Source organism: Pistacia vera, unplaced genomic scaffold, assembly GCF_008641045.1.
Source record: "Pistacia vera cultivar Batoury unplaced genomic scaffold, PisVer_v2 Contig93, whole genome shotgun sequence".
NCBI lineage: Eukaryota > Viridiplantae > Streptophyta > Magnoliopsida > Sapindales > Anacardiaceae > Pistacia > Pistacia vera.
Genome location: NW_022196812.1, coordinates 1,001,280 through 1,021,060, shown reverse-complemented (window position 1 = coordinate 1,021,060; position 19,781 = coordinate 1,001,280). Strand labels below are relative to the sequence as shown.

General features: G+C 38.0%; 2 protein-coding genes across 2 annotated transcripts; one reads left to right on the top strand and one right to left on the bottom strand.

Moving 5' to 3' along the window:
• Positions 1–10,365: 10,365 nt before the first annotated feature.
• On the bottom strand, positions 10,366–10,890 carry LOC116120326. The gene has a single exon (XM_031406284.1). It carries the CDS (start codon positions 10,888–10,890, stop codon positions 10,366–10,368), a length of 525 nt encoding a protein of 174 aa, XP_031262144.1.
• A 1,424-nt stretch (positions 10,891–12,314) lies between these two features.
• LOC116120325 (probable disease resistance protein At1g58390) lies at positions 12,315–13,182 on the top strand. The gene is made up of 2 exons (XM_031406283.1): positions 12,315–12,795; positions 13,085–13,182. The coding sequence occupies exons 1-2, from the start codon at positions 12,315–12,317 to the stop codon at positions 13,180–13,182; spliced, it is 579 nt and encodes a 192-aa protein (XP_031262143.1).
• Positions 13,183–19,781: the final 6,599 nt, after the last annotated feature.

Genomic DNA, 19,781 nt, shown 5'->3' with positions numbered 1-19,781 from the left:
TTGAGACAAACCAATAGATTTTGGGCAGAACATGCACTAGGTTTCCTCATGGGCTGACCTTTTTGGAATTAAGTTGATACCAAGAATCACAACAAAACAAATTTTGTTTATATTCCAAGTTAAGGACTGTCTACAGGATATAATTCCTTTATTTGTGAATTTTGGTATCAATTCAATTTTAAAAAGAATAAGGTTGATGATTATCTCATCAGGAAACCTAATTTATTGTGCTCAAAATCTATTGGTTTGTCTCAACATGTTTCTACTGATGATGAATTTAAAGGCATTGAGGTTACTTATTGATGGCGGTATGAATATTTGAAAGTCTTTTGAGTTTCAAATTTTGTAAATGCCGAAATGTACAGTTTCGTTAACTCACAATTGACCTATCATACCATTGGTTCTACAGCTTAGGCTTGCAAACAAGTTGAGCCGCTCACGAGTTGCTCAGGCTTGACTCGAGTCGAGCTCGAGCTCGAGTAGCTTGCGTGTGGAGTCGAGCCAAGTTTGAGCCTAATAATACTTGATTTGGAGCAGTTTGTGAACTTACTCGAGCAGCTCACGAACTTACTCAAGTTCAACATATTATATAATATTTTAATTTTATATTAATATTATATACATAAATTAAAATAATTAATAACTAAAAATTTCATACCCTAAATTCCTAGTTCACATTTTGACTCGATTATAATCGAGTTGAGCTCAAGCTTGATTTTGACTCGGTTATAATCAAGCTTGATTTTGACTCGGTTATAATCGAGTTGAGCTCGAACCGATCATATATTTATCGAGCTCGTGCTTGAGCTTGACAATTGAAGTTCGGTTGAACTCGAGCTTGAGCTTCGACTATTTCAACCTAGTTAAGCTCGAGCTTCGAGCCTTCGACTATTTCAACCTAGTTGAGCTTGAGCTTCTCAATACTCGACTCGATTGCAATTCTTATTTTACTCATAGCATTGCTAATTCATCCATAGAGCTACAAGATGTAAACATCAGCAATTTGTCGATAAGCTTTGACAAGTTCTAAGGCCTTGGATCATGTATGGGTTTAATATCTACATTTAATAGTTTAGGCTCTCTATTTCAGTGCTATCTCTCATCAGCAATTGATTTGAAATAAACAAAAGAGATTGTTGCCGCAAAGAAAGGCTGTTGGATTCCACATATGTAGTTCAACATGAAGGATTACATGTTCATGTTATTATTATATTTGGATAACATACTAATGTCAAGTTTCAACTAGGTTTTCTTTGTTTCTTTCCTTTTCTTTTCTTTTCTTTAACTTGTTTTCTACTATTAGCATCCTATTCTTGTCTTGTAAATGGAAAAAGTATTCTATGCATCAGTCCCTTACCAAATCAATGAATTCATGCAAGGTAAATATTCATTTTAAAAATCACTAATCAGATGGTTTATTACATAAACAAAAGAGAAAATAATGTATTACCTGATATGAATACGTTCATTGTCTTAACCAAATGAAACACCCTCTGTTTGCTTTATGTTGGAGCCAAGATGGCTGATAAAGATTGACAAGTCCTTCAAGCACAGGCAATGTCACCAGCTACTTCCTCTGTGGAGTTTTCTTAAACAAAGAAGAGAAATCAAGGCAAGTGATCCCACCTTACAAACTGTATTCATATCATCTTCATGGTAACTTTTATTATCAATATCTTCATTTCACCACCATTATGATCTCTTAGATAGTCAGCCTGGTAATAGTTATTAAGTTCTTTGACACCCTTGAATATTTGATCTAAATTAAAAAAAATGATGTGCTATGGCGTATGAGACAATGATTGATTACATGATCTATAGCATACTGACCTTCACTGGTTGAGAGATACAAGGGAATTATAAACAATGTATAGTTTTTTATGCTATTAAACTATTCTGATTAGAATCTTCCTGCAATACACCTATTAAGTAACTTTTAGGGTGAGTCTAAACGCTGGTATGAATTAAATTTCTTTCTGTACCTATTCTGTTTTCCTTGTCTTTCACTTTATCCCTCTGTTTTCTTGTTCTACATCAGCTGTTACTAATGAATTTGGTTGCTTAAATTTGTCAGAAAAAAATCAAACAAGGAACTCCAGACTTCAGAATCTATGGCAGTGGAAGTACCCCATTTTTCCCTTGAAAGAGAAGCTAAGAAGTCTGGCTAAGGGTAGTCAAATCATTCAGCCAATGGAGGGTGCTCAACTTCGTCGGTCCATTAAGAAACTATCAGAAGTAGAGGAACTCTTGAAAAGTGATTCAAGTAATGGCAGCTTCATTCCAATTCAGAAAGAGAAGCCAACAGCTTACGTGCACTTGAATCTTCCGTATAGTCAATCTTGTTTCTTGAAAAATCTGGAAAAATTAGTGGGTAAGATAAGCAATCTGTCAAAAACTAGTACTTCCAATACAGAAGATAGAATGGAGGAGCTACCTAAACTAATCCTCAATGGAGACCGTTCACATTTTCACATTCCAGTGGTGGAATATGGTTCTAAGAGAGAACCTTTACAGAAGATTTACAATGATGAGAGTATCAAGAAGCATTTTGAGTTCTATTTTGTCCAACATAATATAGTAAGAATAATAGTGTAAAAAGTGTTTGTCTTTAATCGCTTTATCTATTTATATAATTTTTAAAGACAATAAGGCTCTATTTTTGTTAATATTGGTAATTAATCTCAACTTCCTTATAGCACTGATAATCACTCTCAACTCTCTCCAGTCAGTGTCTTTTTGTTACTTTTAAGGGAGAATGACTTACACGTACCCAAGGTTTGTCGTAACGACAAGTTGGTACCTAAAAGGTTTTGAAATGACAAATAGGTACTTTCTGTCATGTTCGGTTAGTAATTTATGTTTATTACTGTTTATTAATAGTTAAAAGACCAAAATACCCTTAAAAGTTTGAATTTTAGTTTTTTATAAATTTAAAAATTTCTAAAAAACCCCCTAAGTTTACAAATTTAACTAAATACCCAATATATAAAAATTTTATAAAATAACAAAAACACCCCTGCCACCTGCAGTGCCAGATTCCGGCCACCACCGCCGGAATCTGGCCGGAAAGTTGTGTTACGACACAGACCCGTTGGATCTGTGTCGTAACGCGTCGATCTGGCCTTTTCCGGCCAGATCCATGGCTGATCTGGCCGGAAAAGGCCAGATCTACGGCTAGATCTGGCCGTCGACGCCGCAAAACTCCATCTGAGGCGTCGACGGCCAGATCTGGCAGTAGATCTGGCCTTTTCCGGCCAGATCAGCCACGGATCTGGCCGGAAAAGGCCAGATCGGCACGTCACGACACAGATCCGACAGAGATCTGTGTCGTAATGCAGTTTTCCGGCCAGATTCCGGCGATGGTGGCCGGAATCTGGCACTAGGGGTGGTGGGGTGTTTTTGTCATTTAACAAACTTTTTATATATAGGGGTGTTTAATTAAATTAGCAAACCTAGGGGGTTTTTTAGATATTTTTAAATTTATAAAAAACTAAAATTGAAACTTTGAAGGGCATTTTAGTCTTTTCACTATTAATAAACAAAAATCACTAACAGAACATGACGGAAGGTACTTATTTGTCGTTTCAAAACCTTTTGGGTACCAACTTGTCGTTACGATAAATCTTGGGTATGCACAAGTCGTTCGGCCTACTTTTAACCATGAAATAAGAATTTTGATTAAAATCTGTCTGGGGTGATTAAGAAACGTTTATAAAGTTTGTTGGGTGTAAAAGTAAAATTTTATAAATTTCGTATGAATTATTAAAATTTGGTTAAAGGATAAAAAAGCAATTAGTACAAATAGCATTACTGTTTGTTTATAGTATAGAAAACAAACTCAACCACGTGGCAAAGAGGACCCTAACGACTGGCCCAATGAGTGCACTGGGCGATGGTGGCTACTGGCTAGCACTCCTCATGTTAGGATTTGACAGAATGAGACTTTTTCGCCGTTGAATAACAATCTTAAAGAAGGAAATAAATGATAAAAATATTTATCTTATTGGTTATGCTCTTTTAAAAAATTGTAAACTAAAATTAATTAAAAAAAATATTTAATGAAAGAGTCAAATTAATTAAACAGATCAAATAGTTTATAAAATGAAACTGAATACTACTAATTATAAAATGAATTACAAACGAGTTGATCCATTAACAACTTAAACCAATAAAATTAAACTCAAAACCAATGCATTTAACAAAGTTAGAGAGAGAATTTGAGAAACTCATTACCAAAAGCTCATTGTAATTTGTTTTCTTCAAAGAAAGGAGCTTACAGTGTGTCATTGTTCTTGCTTACAAACCTCGATCTTGTCACTTACAAATGTAGACACACTTCTTATTTTTTATTTCTCAAAATAACAGTTTGAAACAACGGTTTTGATTTAAATGATAAATCTTTAGTTTATCAAGTAATCCAATAGGGGATTTAGGGATTTCTTTTTATCAAAGTTGAGTTGGTAAATTAAATTAACTATTATCGGGATATAAATTTAGAATCCCAATTTTATATCTTACCATAACTCTATAAAATGCATTTCAAACACGAAATTTTATTCAGAGTAATTTTTTGCCGGGCTTTCATCAGAAAACTAGGCCCATAGAGGCCAAGCCATTTTGCATATCTGACAACTCCCTCCAAGTTATGGACTAGGCCGAACAGTGCGTTTTGTTAGAAAGAGCAAGCACTGTATGCCGCCGTTTCGGTTTATCATCTTCTTTTAGCCAATAACGAAACCCCCGCCAGCATTTGCAGGGTTTAAGCTGACAGTACAGCACTGTTACAGGGGTTTTGAAAACTCTGAAATGCTGTTGTTTCATCAAGGCGAAATGGAGGTTGAAACGGAGACCTTTTCTAGCTTCCTGTCTCTCCATCAGAAAACAGTTTTGCATAGGCAACATATTGTAGAATTGTTTTCCGGAAACTTATGGCATTTGTTTTTGAAAAACAAAAGGTTGCAGCATTTTATTTTCTAAAACCTGTTTTAAGTGTCATAACTTGATTTAATTTTATTTGAAATCTTTTATAAATTTTCTGCAAATAATCATTTAATTATAAGCTTGATGCTTAATCTAGTATTTAGTGTGGAAACAATCATAGTTTCTAAGACACTTTTATCCATGATGTTTGATAATTTTGTGTTCTCATTCTCTTATAACCTAAGAGTGGAAACAATATCAGTTTCTAAAACATTCTACCCATGATGTTTAATAACCCTTAATCCCTTACATCAAATATTTTGTGCTCTCACATCTTTTCATAACCTTAAATTGGTTTTCATCCTTATATTTATAAGTAATATAAGAGATAATTTATTTTTAATAAGATTTATATTTCAATTCCTAATAGAACTTTTATAATTTTATTCTTATTTACAATTGTATTCTTTGTTAAATAGTTTTTTTCTTAAAAAACATATAATTTTACATGAGAACAAATGATAAAAAAGAGCCACAATATCCCAACAACTGAGAGTGTAAAGTTTGGGTTCTATACCAATGTGGTAGACAAAAATGCTTTGATCAAGCTCTATCTCCCAATTCCAAGTCATGAAGTCAAAATGACAGAAGTTTTACTCAAGAGTAATTTTGAAATAATAAACTATGTGAGTTTGTTGATATAATATTGGTGGTTTTTGGCGCAAGAGTTGAAGTTTCCAGGATGCTGCTCAGAAAATGGGTTGGAGTCGTTTGATGGTTAAATCAATTTGAAATAATAAAGGCTCTGTTTCTTGATGAGGCGCAAGTTTTGAAGTTTCTCGGATGCTGCTCCGAAAATGGGTTGGAGCCGTTGCAGGATGACTTTCTTGGAGATGATTGGTTTAAGTCATTAGAATGGGTGGGAAGCCATTCCTTTAGTCAACTCTGTTTTCTACAGGAGAAAAAAAAGAAAAAAAAGGGCAGCCATAAAGGGAAATTTAATGACCGTTTTCAGTACATTTAGATAAAGTCATGATGACTTCACCAAAATATTATATATCATCCTCAAATCAACGAAACCATGCATCCGTCCTCGCCCACCAGCTCTGACTAATTGCAGATTTAGCAAAGGAGTTACACGGACCACACGTCTTTTTAAGTCTCATATCTGATTAAAAAAAAAAAAAAAAAACCAACAGACAGGAAAGAGAAACAAGATCGAGAATCCATGGCTATTGAAGCAACCATTTGGCTTGCGGTAACAAACCTAAATGATGCATGGACATATTCTACTTTGCCAACGGTCCTATACCGATACTGTTGTAAATCATAACCAATTCTTCAACCTGCAAGATTAGCCACAAACAAAACAGAAACTGCAGAACAAAGCACAATCACACACAACAAGATATACCGTGATTCGCTGTTCAATATAGAACAGTTACATCCACGTTGAACTCCAGAATATGGAGCTCGCTGCACTAGTATTGATTTCCTCAAAGATTACCACTTTACAGAAGAATCTTCTTCACTGTATTCCCGAAAGAAACACTCACTCACTTCCCTGTATCCCGCAAATCCTAATAAACCCTAGAGTGTTCTATAACCTTCAAGGAACCCCTGCCCTCAACACAACTCTAGATAGATTCACACAGAGAAGAACCTAGAATGAGCATGAAACCCTAACCCAGACCAAACAATTTTACAGAGAAACAAAACGAATACCTAAACTCGATTTCCCTCAAATGCGTGAATAGTTCCCTTTTATACTATTGACTTCTGAATGCATTTGAGCCGTTGGATTCTCTTTATCGTTGATGCTGAGATTCATTTGGAATAATGAACAAAACGACAGCGTTTTGTTTCCTGGTTAAACGACGTCGTATGCTTCACTTATTTAACATCTCCACCTTGAAGTATGTGGCAGTCATTTTAGCAATGTCATTTTCAGTTGAGCACGAGCATTTCCATACTCCTTCTTAGTTCTGTTTTGGTTATCCCCAATGTAATAAGTTCAAGCAGTGCTTGAACTTTGCAAGTGTTACAACCTTGGTTCCCTTGTCTGTCGGGTTGTTTTCAGTTGGGATCTTCTCAGGTTCACTTCTCCTTTGGAGATCATATCCCTCACAAAATGATACCTTACGTCAACATGTTTTGTTCTCTCATGGTACACGTGATCTTTCCCAATGGATGGCACTCTGACTGTCTGAATAGACTGTCACAGTTCCATCCAGCAGCTTGGCCTCTTTCAGGAATCCTTGTACCATATGGCTTCTTTGAATGTGTCGGTTACAGCCACGTATTCGCTTCATTTGTGGACAAAGCTACCAGTGGTTGCAGTTGGGACTTCCAACTGATGCAGTTTCCTCCAGAGTAAACTGATATGCTGTGGTGGATTTCCGCAAATCTCTATCACCTGTAAAATCAGAATCTACATACCCAACCAGATCAGTGTGGAGTTTCTTTTACAGAAGTTTAGACCAACATTTTCTGTACTTTTAATATATCTTAGTAGCCATTTCAACGCATTCCAGTGATCACACCCAGGGTTTGCCTAAATCTACTTAGAAGTGATATTGAATATGTAGATCAGGTCTTGTACTGATCATGAGATATAACAGAGCCATGCATTTGCACATGGTATTGTTTCCATTTTTAGTCTATCAGGTTCTGTTTTAGGGCTTTGGACTTTACTAAGGATGAATTGACTTGCTAGGGGCATTGTGGTACACTGAGGTCACTCATTCCAAACTTTAACACAAGTTTTGCAGATAGGCATCTGATGCAATTTTAGGCTGTAATTCTTCCTGTTTTCTTTCTATTAGCATACCTAAATTTTTTAACACAACCCAAATCCTTCATGTCAAATTCAGCATGCAATTTCCCTTTCAAATCCTCAATTTGGGCTTTAGATTTACTAATTAATAGCATGTCATCAACGTATAATAACAAATATACAGGATTTGTATTCGCATGTGCAAAATAGAAACAATTATCATGCTCACTTCTGTAAACCCTATCCTACTATAAAGAGTCAAATCTTTTGTACCACTGCCTAGTGACTGTTGAGACCATACAGGGATTATTGCAACAAACATACATGATCAGAAACCTTTTATCCTTAAACCGTATAGTTTACTCATATAAATCTGTTCTTCTAATTTGCCATGCAAGAATGCAGTTTTTACATCTAACTGCTCTAATTCAGGTCATAATGGGCTCTATAATAACATCAATCTTATAGTTTTAAATTTAACAACAGGTGAGAAATTTCAGAAAGTCTATACCTGCTCGCTGGGTGTAGCCTTTGGCTACCATTCTAGCCTTATACCTTGGTGGATCGTTTTGTTTATACCCTTCTTTAGCTTGTACAGCCACTTACAGTCTACCAGTTTGACATCCTTTGGTTTTGGAACCAGAACCAGGTTTTGTTCTGCCAGGGAGTCTATCTCCTCATTCATGGCATTAACCATTGTTTCTTGTCCTTTGAGTTGACTGCCTGTTCATAGGGTCAGGTTCTGTCCTCTGGATCCTACTCCAGCCAGCAGGCTGTGTAGATGAGGTCTGCATAACTGAACCTTGCTGGTGGTCTTATATCCCTTCTGGTTCATCTCGTGCCATTTGATACTGAGCAGATCATTTTGTTGGTCATTATCAAAGTTTTCTTCACTTTCATCTTCACCATCAGGTCTAGTATTGGTTGTAGTGTGCTTAGTTTCATATTCTAGTTCATCAGTATTGGTCTCAGGCTCCTGTTGCCTTGTTACTCCACCTTAAACTGAGTACTGTCTGTTTGCTGTGGTGTCTTCACATGGTGGCTTGAGGTACCTGCACTGTTATTAGTAACCCTGCAAGGGAACACAGATCATTAAAAATAACATCTCTACTGATGATAACCTTAACCCCTGGGTTTCTCTATCCCACAGCCTATATCCTTTGGTTCCTCTTGATATCCCAAAAAACACATCTTAGGGACCTAGGTTCTAATTTTCCATCTACTGTATATGCATAGGCCGCACAACCAAATACTCTTAGTGGTTGATTGAGGGTTTTCTTCCTGTCCATCTTTCTCAGGGCACAGAGCCAGTTGCACTAGAGGGAGTTCTATTTATCAAATAGGCAGCTGTGGTTAAAGCCTCTCCCCAAAAAGACTTAGGTAGTCCAGCTGTGAAGAGGAGACACCTAACCTTTTCTAACAGTGTTCTGTTCATCCTCTCAGCAACTCTATTTTGCTGAGGTGTTCTCCTAACTGTCCTATTTCTCATAATCCCCTGGTCTTTACAATATGCATCAAACTCAGTGTTACAGAATTCCATCCCATTGTCATTTCTGAGTGCTTTCACCCTTTTTCTCCAGTTGGTTTTCTACTAAAGTCTTCCAACTCTTAAACTTACTTAGTGCCTTATCTTTGGTTCTAAGAAGGTAAACCCACACTTTCCTACTAAAATCATCCCATATGGCTAGAAAGTAACTATTTCCCCCATGAGTTTTGACTCTTTCTGGACCCCAAAGATCAGCATGAAGGTATCCAAACATCCCGCAGACGGTGAGTTCCTTTTGGGAAGCTCAGCCTTGCTATTTGCCCATGACACAAATCTTACAAAACTCTAAGTCTGATACATTGTCATTTCCAAAATACCCCTGCTGTTTGAGATAGCTCATACCAGTTTGGCCTATATGCCCATCCTCAGGTGCCATTTTTCTGCATTTGAAGTTGTAGATATAAAAAGCAGAATTACATTCAACTGTAATATTGTCCACCCAATATATACAGACCATGCCTTTTCACACCCTCAAACAGAATTTGATCATTCTTGTACACAGTAATGCAACCATTTTCAGCTCTATAGCTACAACCTGCTTCATCCATGTGCCTAGAGATCAGGTTATGCTTAAGCTCTGGTATGTACCTAACTTTGGTTACATTATTAGTTTGCCATTTTTAAGTCAAGAGTAATGTTACCAACCCCTTGAACCCTACAAGTTATTGTTTCCCATAACACTATTTCAGGTTCACCAGTTATCAGGTTTTGAAACCAGGTTTTGTTAGGCCTCTATGAAAGGAACATCCTGATTCTAGCACCCATTCATTAGCAACTTCAGAACTGGACATAGTAAGGGCTTCAGTGATTTCAAACTGTTATTAGAGGATGCTAGGTTACTCTCTGTACTATTCTGCTTTTGCTTCCTAATCCATCATAGCAATTCTTTTTTATGTGACCAGGTTTGTTACAATGGAAGCATTTCCTAGTCTCTGACTTAGACTTATTGTTATTATAGCCTTTGCCTTTCTTCTTATTCTTTGGCCCTAAGTTTTGTTGAACCCCCTTTACAGTGTCTTTAGCAAAATGACCAGTATCTTGTTTTCCTTTTACAAAGAGATTATTCCATTTCTCTTTTGTATTTCAACTTTAGTTTCTGGATTTTAAGCCAGCCATTATGAGATCACAACGCAGGGACTGTGCCAGTGTACTGTAATGCATTCTTTACTACTAAATATTCATCAGGAAGAGAATTTAACAAAATCATTGCAAGATTGGAATCTCCTAATTCCTGATCAGTTCCTTTTAGCACTATTGTCATTTTTAGAAATTCATCTAAATTTTCTTCTAATGACTTAGAGGCATCCATTCTATAAGAAAACAGAGCATCTTTCAAGAATGCTAAATTAGGAGCAGATTTCAATGCATACAGAGTTTGAAGTTTACCCAAGAGCTCTGTTGGTGTGTCAAGACCATCCACTTTCCGCAGAACACTATCTGATAAATTCATCAGTATCAGATTGTATGCTTCTTCATCTATCTCTGCTTTCTTTTTCGTCTTTTCTTCTGGCCACTTGGTTTCATCTTTCTCCAGTGCTATTCCCACCTTGTTGTGGGATAAAAGTGCCTTCATTTTTTTCTTCCAGGTATTGAAATCCATCTTCCCATCATGCTGGGATATCTCTACACACGTGGTAGTGTTCATCATATTTACAATGACAAGACAAAGCAGTATAAGGAGTACGTGGCTTTGTTACACCAGTAGTTACCAAATACTGCTAGACAGTTTTTAAGGAGGTCACTGGTATTCCAGCCTATATACCCTTAAATAGACTCAAAAGATATTCAAGACCCCTAAACAATATAAGGAGTACGTGGCTTTGTTACACCAGTAGTTACCAAATACTGCCGGTAGTTTTTAAGGAGGTCACTAGTATTCCAGCCGATATACCCTTAAACAGAGTCAAAAGATATTCAAGACACCTAAACAGTATAAGGAGTACGTGGCTCTGTTACACCAGTAGTTGCCAAATACTGCTAGGCAGTTTTTCAGGCGGTCACTGGTATTCCAGCCTATATACCCTTAAACCAAGAAAACCCCTAAATCTGGACAAAAACCCTAATTTTGATTTTGCCCTATTTTCGTCGATCCCTTGTGCATGTGACCTAATCTCACGAATTAGCCCCAAGACTCAATAAGATTTGATAGCCGAATGATCTAGGGACCTTTAAATCGAAAAACCCTAAAAATCTGACAAACCCTAATTTTTGAGTTCGTCAAGAGTTGAACGATTTCTAACCCTAGACTTGATTTAGACCTAAAAGGCTCTGATACCACTGTTGTAAATCAATACCAATCCTTCAACCTGCAAGATTAGCCACAAAACAAAACAGAAACTACAAGAACAAAGCACAATCACACAACACAAGATATACCGTGGTTCGCTTGTTCAATATAGAACAAGTTACATCCACGTTGAACTCCAGAATATGGAGCTCGCTGCACTAGTATTGATTTCCTCAAAGATTACACTTTACAGAAGAATCTTCTTCACTGATATTCCCAGAAAGAAACACTCACTCACTTCCCTGTATCCCGCAAATCCTAATAAACCCTAGAGTGTTCTATAACCTTCAAGGAACCCCTGCCCTCAAACACAACTCTAGATAAATTCACACAGAGAAGAAACCTAGAATGAGCATGAAACCCTAACCCAGACCAAACGAATTTTACAGAGAAAACAAAACGAATACCTAAACTCGATTTCCCTCAAATGGTGAATAGTCTCCTTTTATACTGTTGACTTTTGGATGCATTTGAGCCGTTGGATTCTCTTTATCGTTCATGGCTAAGATTCATTTGGAATAATGAACAAAACGACAGCGTTTTGTTTCCTGGTTAAACGATGTCGTATGGTTCACTTATTTAACAGATACAGCATTGAGACTATTCATGGATAAGCTACAAGATTCTCTGAAAATCTTAGAAGGTTCAACGGATGACAAAGGAAGGGCTCTCATAGTTTATGATGGGAAGATCAAGCTTCTGCAAGCTGTTTATCTGGCAGAGACGCCATGAAAGCCTTCTTCCTAACTAAAGAATTGCATAAACAGAAGATTTTCATCAAGTTAATGGCCAACTATGATATCAGAATAAAATTTTCTAAAGTTCTAAATGAAAAGCACCACTTGCAAACATCTTCTCATCATTTCTATGGTGAAGATATTGTGGGTTTCCATTATGAGGTTTCAGAATTAAGTAGATTAATTTTGACAAGTGACAAACTTCTTATATCGGTGGTTGGTGTGGCAGGCTTTGGCAAGACAACTCTAGTGAAAGGAGTTTACAACCATTCAGAGATAAAGAAAATTTTCCACAACCGTGGTTGGGTTTGTGTTTCTCCAGATTTTAAAGAGAAAAATCTTTTATTTCAGATATTGAAGCAGGTGACTGAGGTTAGAGATGAAGAGAAATTGCCATTAGAGAAATTGCAAGAGAAGCTTCGTAATTTATTAAACACGCAGAAGTTCTTAATTGTCTTGGATGATATCCATGCACCTGCTATATGGGAGAAACTCCAAGTGGTCTTTCCAAACTCATCGAGCGGAGCAGGTGATCATAACCATACGTGATCTGATGTAGCCAACCCTATTGATCCAACCATTCTCTCTCCGTGTAAGTCTTAACCGGGGATGAGAGTTGGAGTTTGTTTTTGAAAAAGGTCAGAAGAGACCCCAGAAGCCAAGTATTTTCTGATAAGGGACAGATTCGGGAGAAAATCTTGCAAAAATGGGGGTTTTTTTTTGGGGGGGGGGGGGGGGGAAGTCGTCTCTGCCTATTGCAATATATGTGCTGGCTGGCTTTCTGTCTAGCATAAAATTTAGCATTGATGCTTGGTTAGGGGTGATTGAGGATACAGAGCAAAAGGAAAATGAAGAAGAAAGAGTGGTTTGTGATGATAGCAGGGAAATAGAACAAATAGTTGGTGGAAATGAATGAGCAAACTCAACATGGAGCTGATGCAACAGGAGAAGAAAATCACTTAGCTTCCTTAGATGTACCCCATCCTTCAAATATTATGGCCTTGGCCTTGTTGAAGGTTGATGCTATGCTGGAAGTATGATTTGCTGAAATTGAAAGTCTGAAGCTGTTTTTGCTGTTGTACAGGGACGTGCATGGTGCTGTTTCAGAGTTTAGTAGTTTAAGTCTTACTGTAAACTTTAGTGTTAATTTTGAATTTGATGACTCAGCTTATTTTGTAATGAAGTTGTTAGACTTGAGTGGTTTAGCTGAGATTAACTAAAAGCTTACTGACAGTAGTTGAAATAGTAAGCTAAAGTATGTTATATGCAGATTTTTGTCTAATGAAAATCAGTCCAGTTTTTCCTTTCCATTCTCTTTTCTTTGCACATCTGGCATTAACAAAAACACTAACATGGTATCAGAGCTACATTAACCAACCATCATCTAACAAATTCACTCAAAGAACTCATCCTAAATCACCATCAAACTTCAATCTTCTGCAAGAACAAAACTTTCCATAAAAAACTACAACCAGTTTTTGCATGGCTACTCAATCGGCTTCTCTCTCACCTCCAATGTTCAATGGGGACCAGTATCACATCTGGGCTGTTAGAATGAGAGCCTACCTAAGAAGGCAAGGGCTGTGGCAGTATGTGGAAGAGGAGAAACAACCACCGCAACTTGGTCCAAACCCAACTTTGAATCAAATGAGGATGTATGAGGAGGAAATGTCCAAAGCTCCAAGAGCCCTTTCTCACATACATTTTGCAGTAACAGACCTTGTGTTTACAAGGATAATGGTGTGTGAAACTGCAAAGAAAGCTTGGGATAGATTAAGAGAGGATTTCATGGGAAGTGATACAACCCGAAACATGCAAGTTATGAACCTGCAGAGAGAGTTCGAAATGCTGAGAATGCAGGACGTAGAGAAAGTTAAAGAGTATGTAGATAGGCTTATGAGTGTGGTGAACAAAATTAGATTGTTGGGAGTTGAGATGAGTGACAAGATGATAGTTGAGAAAGTGTTGGTCAGCCTACCAGAAAGATTTGAGTCCAAGATATCTTCCTTAGAGGATTCAAAGGATCTCTCCCAAATCAGCCTCACTGAATTAGTTCATGCCCTGCAGGCCCAAGAACAAAGAAGGTTGATGAGGCAAGATGACTCAAATGAAGGTGCTATATTGGTTGCTCAGAAGGGAGTGAATGTGCAGGGAAGTAATAGAAAATATGCTAGAGACAAGAGAGGAAAAGAGAGAACTGGTGGACAGTGGGGACAGCAGAGTGGAGGAAGAAATTATCCACCATGTTCCCACTGCAAAAAGAAGGGACATCCAGACAGTAAGTGCTGGTTCAGGCTTGGGATCCAATGCAGGGGATGCAAGCAGTTCGGGCACATTAAAAAAGTATGTAGGAACAAGGGTGCACAGCCACCACAGCAAGCACAAAGTGCAGATGACCAGCAGCAGAGCAGTGAACCAAAACAACTATTTGTGGCTTCATGCTACTCAATGCAGACCAGCAGAGATATTTGGCTGATAGACAGTGGGTGTACTAACCACATGGTAGCAAATTTGGAGAATTTTGTTAGGCTGGACAGGACCTACAGCTCCAAAGTCAAGGTTGGAAATGGTGACTATGTGGAACCAACATGGATTGGAGATGTGGCAATCCAGACTCAGGTAGGGACTAAGGTTATTTCTAATATTCTATTTGTACCTGAAATTGCACAGAATTTGTTAAGTGTAGGTCAAATGTTAGAGAGAAATTACACCTTGCATTTTCAAAACCATGCTTGCATTATAAAGAATAGTGAGGGAATGAATTGATGAGTGTTAGGATGCTGGGTAAAAGTTTTCCACTGGACTGGAAAAAACCAGAAAACTCAGCATTAACCAACAAGGTTGAAGAGTCTGAGTTATGGCATAGAAGACTTGGGCATTTTCACTACCTTGGAATTAAAGAACTCAAGTCAAGGGACATGGTGTTAGACCTGCCCGAGATAGAGGTGAAGAGGACCTTGTGCACAGCCTGCCAGCTTGGCAAACTCAGCAGGCCATCATTCCCTTCAGATCAAGCCTGAAGAGTAAGTCACAAGCTGCAAGTGATCTACACAGATGTGTGTGGTCCAATGAAGACTGAATCCTTAAATGGCAGCAGGTACTTTGTACTCTTCATTGATGACTTCTCAAGGGTGGCTTGGGTTTATTTCTTGAAGCAGAAAAATGAAGTGGCTGCTTTGTTCAAGAAATTTAAGTTGCTGGTGGAGAATGAAGCTGGAACCTTGATCAAAACAGTAAGGAGTGACAATGGGACAGAGTACACTTCAAATGAATTTAAAACAATCTACAGTCTAGCTGGAATTCAACAGCAGTACACAGCACCATACACCCCTCAACAGAATGGTGTTTGTGAAAGAAGAAATCGAACCATTATGGAAATGGCCAGATGTATGATGGCTGGAAAGAAACTTCCTAAAGTGTTCTGGGCAGAAGCTATTAATACAGCAGTTTTCCTGCTGAATATGCTGCCCACCAGGGCAGTCAAACATCAAACACCAATTGAGGTATGGAGTGGAGTCAAGCTAGCTGTAGGGAGCTTGAAAGTATTTGGAAGCATAGCCTATGTTATGATCCCAGCCAGCAAAAGGTCCAAATTGGATGACAAGGCAGAAATTGGGATATTTATAGGCTACAGCAGCAACTCTAAAGCTTATAGAGTATATATTCCTGAGTTTAGGAAGATTGTAATCACAAGAGACATAAAGGTTGATGAAGGTGGAGTCTGGAACTGGGAAGAAAAAAGGGTTGATGTGCAAGCTGAATCAAGTCAAGATGAGATGAATAAGGGGCTGATTCAAGAGGCAGATTCAGATGAGGAAGAAGAACATGCTGTTAGAGGGACAAGATCTCTGGCTGATGTGTATGAAAGGTGCAATGTGGTAGTGGTGGAACCAAGATGCTATCTTAATGCTACAAAGTCTGAATTATGGAGGGCTGTAATGCAGGAAGAACTGAGCATGATTGATAAAAATCAAACCTGGAAATTGGTACCAAGACCTGAAAAAAGGAAAGTCATTCAGGTGAAATGGATTTTCAAACTGAAAATCAATCCTGATGGCTCAATCTATAAGCACAAAGCAAGGCTGGTGGTGAAGGGTTTTGCATAACAACCAGGTATTGATTTTTTAGAAACATTTACCCCGGTTGCTAAGCAAAACACAATCAGGCTACTGTTAGCACTTGCAGCTCAGTTCAACTGGAAAATTTTCCAGCTGGATGTCAAGTCAGCTTTCCTGAATGGGTGGATTTCAGAGGAGCTGTATGTAGAGCAACCTGAAGGCTACAAGGTTGAAGGAAATGAGGATTATGTGTACCTGCTGAGGAAGGCCTTGTATGGCTTGAAGCAGGCCCATAGAGCTTGGTACAGCCGAATAAATGACCATTTGTGCAGTCTTGGTTACACTAGAAGTCCTAATGAACACACTCTCTACACTAGGAAAACTGAGAAAGGAGTGGCTGTGGTTTCTATCTATGTTGATGACTTGTTGGTGACAGGGAGTAATCCTGATGAATTGGACCAGTTTAAGTTAGATATGCAAGCTGAATTTGAAATGACAGACTTGGGATTGATGAAGTACTTCCTTGGCATGGAGATAAGTCAAGCTGTTGGTGAGATTTTTGTGTGTCAATAGAGGTATGCAACCGAGCTCCTCTTGAGGTTTGGAATGGAGAATTGTAAACCAATGAATACTCCACTGGTTCCCAGAAATTGAGCAAAACAGATGGTGCAGAGAGGGTAGATGACGGGAAATACAGAAGCTTAGTGGGAAGTTTGCTGTACTACACAGCCACCAGACCTGATCTAATGTTCATTGCAAGTTACCTCTCAAGGTTTATGAGCAACCCAAGTGAATTGCACTTTAAAGTTGCCAAACGTGTGTTGAGGTATGTGAAAGGAACCAGTATGTTAGGCATCTGGTTTAGGAAATCCGAAAGTCTAAGGTCATTGGGGTACACTGACAGTGATTGGGATGGATCCCTGGATGATGCTAGGAGCACCTCTGGTTATGTGTTTTATCTGAATAAGGGTGCAATCAGTTGGCTATCAAGGAAGCAGGAGACTGTGGCATAGTCTACTGCTGAAGCTGAATACGTCTCTGCTGCAGCAGCCATGAACCAGGCTGTGTGGCTTAGGAAGATGTTGAATGATTTGCACCAAGTGCAGGGTGGTCCTACTTTGATTCTATGTGATAACCAGTTGGCTGTAGCAATGGCAAAGAATCTTGTACTCCATGGCAGAACTAAGCATATTAAGATTAAGTTTCATGTTGTGAGGGAAGCTGAACAGTGTGGAGAAGTAAACTTAGTGCACTGCAGAGAGGATGATCAAGTTACTAACACTATGACAAAGGCATTGTGCAAATCCAAGTTTGAAGCCTTAAGGCTAGAACTTGGTGTTTCCAGCCCAAGCACCAAGGTGGAGTGTTGAAGCTTGATGATGTGCTGAAAGTATGATTTGCTGAAACTGAAAGTCTGAAGCTATTTTTGCTGCTGTACAGGGATGTGCATGGTGCTGTTTCAGAGTTCAGTAGTTTAAGTCTTACTGTAAACATTTGATGACTCAGCTTATTTTGTAATGAAGTTGTTAGACTTGAGTGGTTTAGCTGAGATTAAGTAAAAGCTTATTGACAGTAGTTGAAATACTAAGCTAAAGTATGTTATATGCAGATTTTTGTCTAATGAAAATCAGTCCAGTTTGCTTCTACTATGGATTGCTGAGGAATTGATGAGACCGCTTGAAGGCCTATATGCGAATCCTGAAGATCTGCTGGGAATCGATCTTGATCCTGAAGATCTCGCGAAAAGTTGTCTTAAAGAGCTTATGGATAGGAACTTGATTGAGGTAGCAAGTTGGAGGTTAGATGGCAGCCCTAAAACATGTTTTGTGACAAGTACTTTGTATGATACTCTCTTTCCAATTGCCGAGAGTATGGGATATTTTCATGTCCATTCTAGCTCATATTCTACACTGAGATCACCCTACTTTAACATCTGGAGGCTTATAGAATGTGTAGACATTGAGAAGAATTCTTTTTCAGAAAGAGAAACTCAACATCTATGTTCTTATATATCCTTTAACCAAGAAATGAAAGATAAACCTTCAGATGCAGTAGGAAAGTTCCTCAACAAGGTAACCACTAGAGGTTTTGGATTGCTTACAGTGCTTGATCTTGAAGGTGTTTTCAAACCAGCACTACCTCTTACTCATAGGCGATAGCAGGCGTACAATCAACTGGTTGTATAGATTGAGGGGTCTTAGGAAATTGGGACTGACATGCCACACAAACTCAATTACAAAAATAGCTCACTGGATTTCGAAACTGACCAATCTTCACTCTTTGCGGTTGAAATCAGTCGATGACAATAATAAACCTTCACACCTCCATCTTCCATCCATGTTGAATCACACAATGCTGTCAAACTTGTCTTTGGTCGGAATGATCAATCGACTTGACATAGAAAAACTTAACCGAAATCTCAGAGTACTTACATTGTCAAGGTCACAACTATCAGAAGACCTAATGCAGACACTAGAAGGGTTGGAACACTTGAAAGTCCTCAGCCTTTTGCTAATTCCTACTTGGGGAAAAAAATATATTGTCATGCATTTCCCCAACTCTAGGTTTTGAAGTTATAGATGCTAACGGAGTTGATAGAATAGACTATCGACAAAGGAGCCATGCTTGCCCTTCAAGAATTAGAGATTAGATGCTGCAAACATCTGGATATCCCAATTGGGTTGGAGAATGTGACTTCCCTGAAGGAATTGAACTTAACCAGTATGAAGAAGGATTTCGTAGATAGAATTAGAAGAAGCGTTGGCGAAAACGTAGTTGTTATTGAAAACGATTGGAACTTTCAACCTCTTTTTGTGAGTAGTTTTCATAGTTCTCATCTTTCAAAGTTTATTGCCTTGTTCGTCTGACATTGTTCATATTATTACCTTAATCTTTTGTTTTCCATTTTCTTCTTCATTTGACACCCGAAGTGAGTTTCTGATTTTCTTGTTTCCCTCTTATGATTAAACAATCACCAATGTGAAGAGTCTTGGTCGAAATGCAATCATGTGGAAGCCCATTTTAGTTGGAAACATTTGTTGCTTAAGTATGCGCGATTTAAGTGAGTACTATGGCGATGGTTTGTTGCGTGATGATTAATTAAGATGTTCGTAAGCTTATCGAATACCTTGTTTAAAAAAAATGTTGCTTGTAATTGGAAATCTTTAGTGCTTTAGTTTTAATTTCTTTCTGCCGTATTGTATGTGAAGAATTCCGTTAGTTAAATTTCTTGACTAATTAAACATCAAACGTAAGTTTACAGTTGTGTAAGACATATTTTTCAAATTAATTTGTTTCTATTAAATATTTGTTCTTTTATGAATTTATTTTCCTGTAAGGTAGCCATGTTTTTCTTTTTCCTATAGAAAGCAGAGTTGTCTAAAGGAGTGACTCCAACCCAAGAAAGTCATCGGTCAACGACTCCAACCCATTTTCTGAGCAGCATCCTGGAAACTTC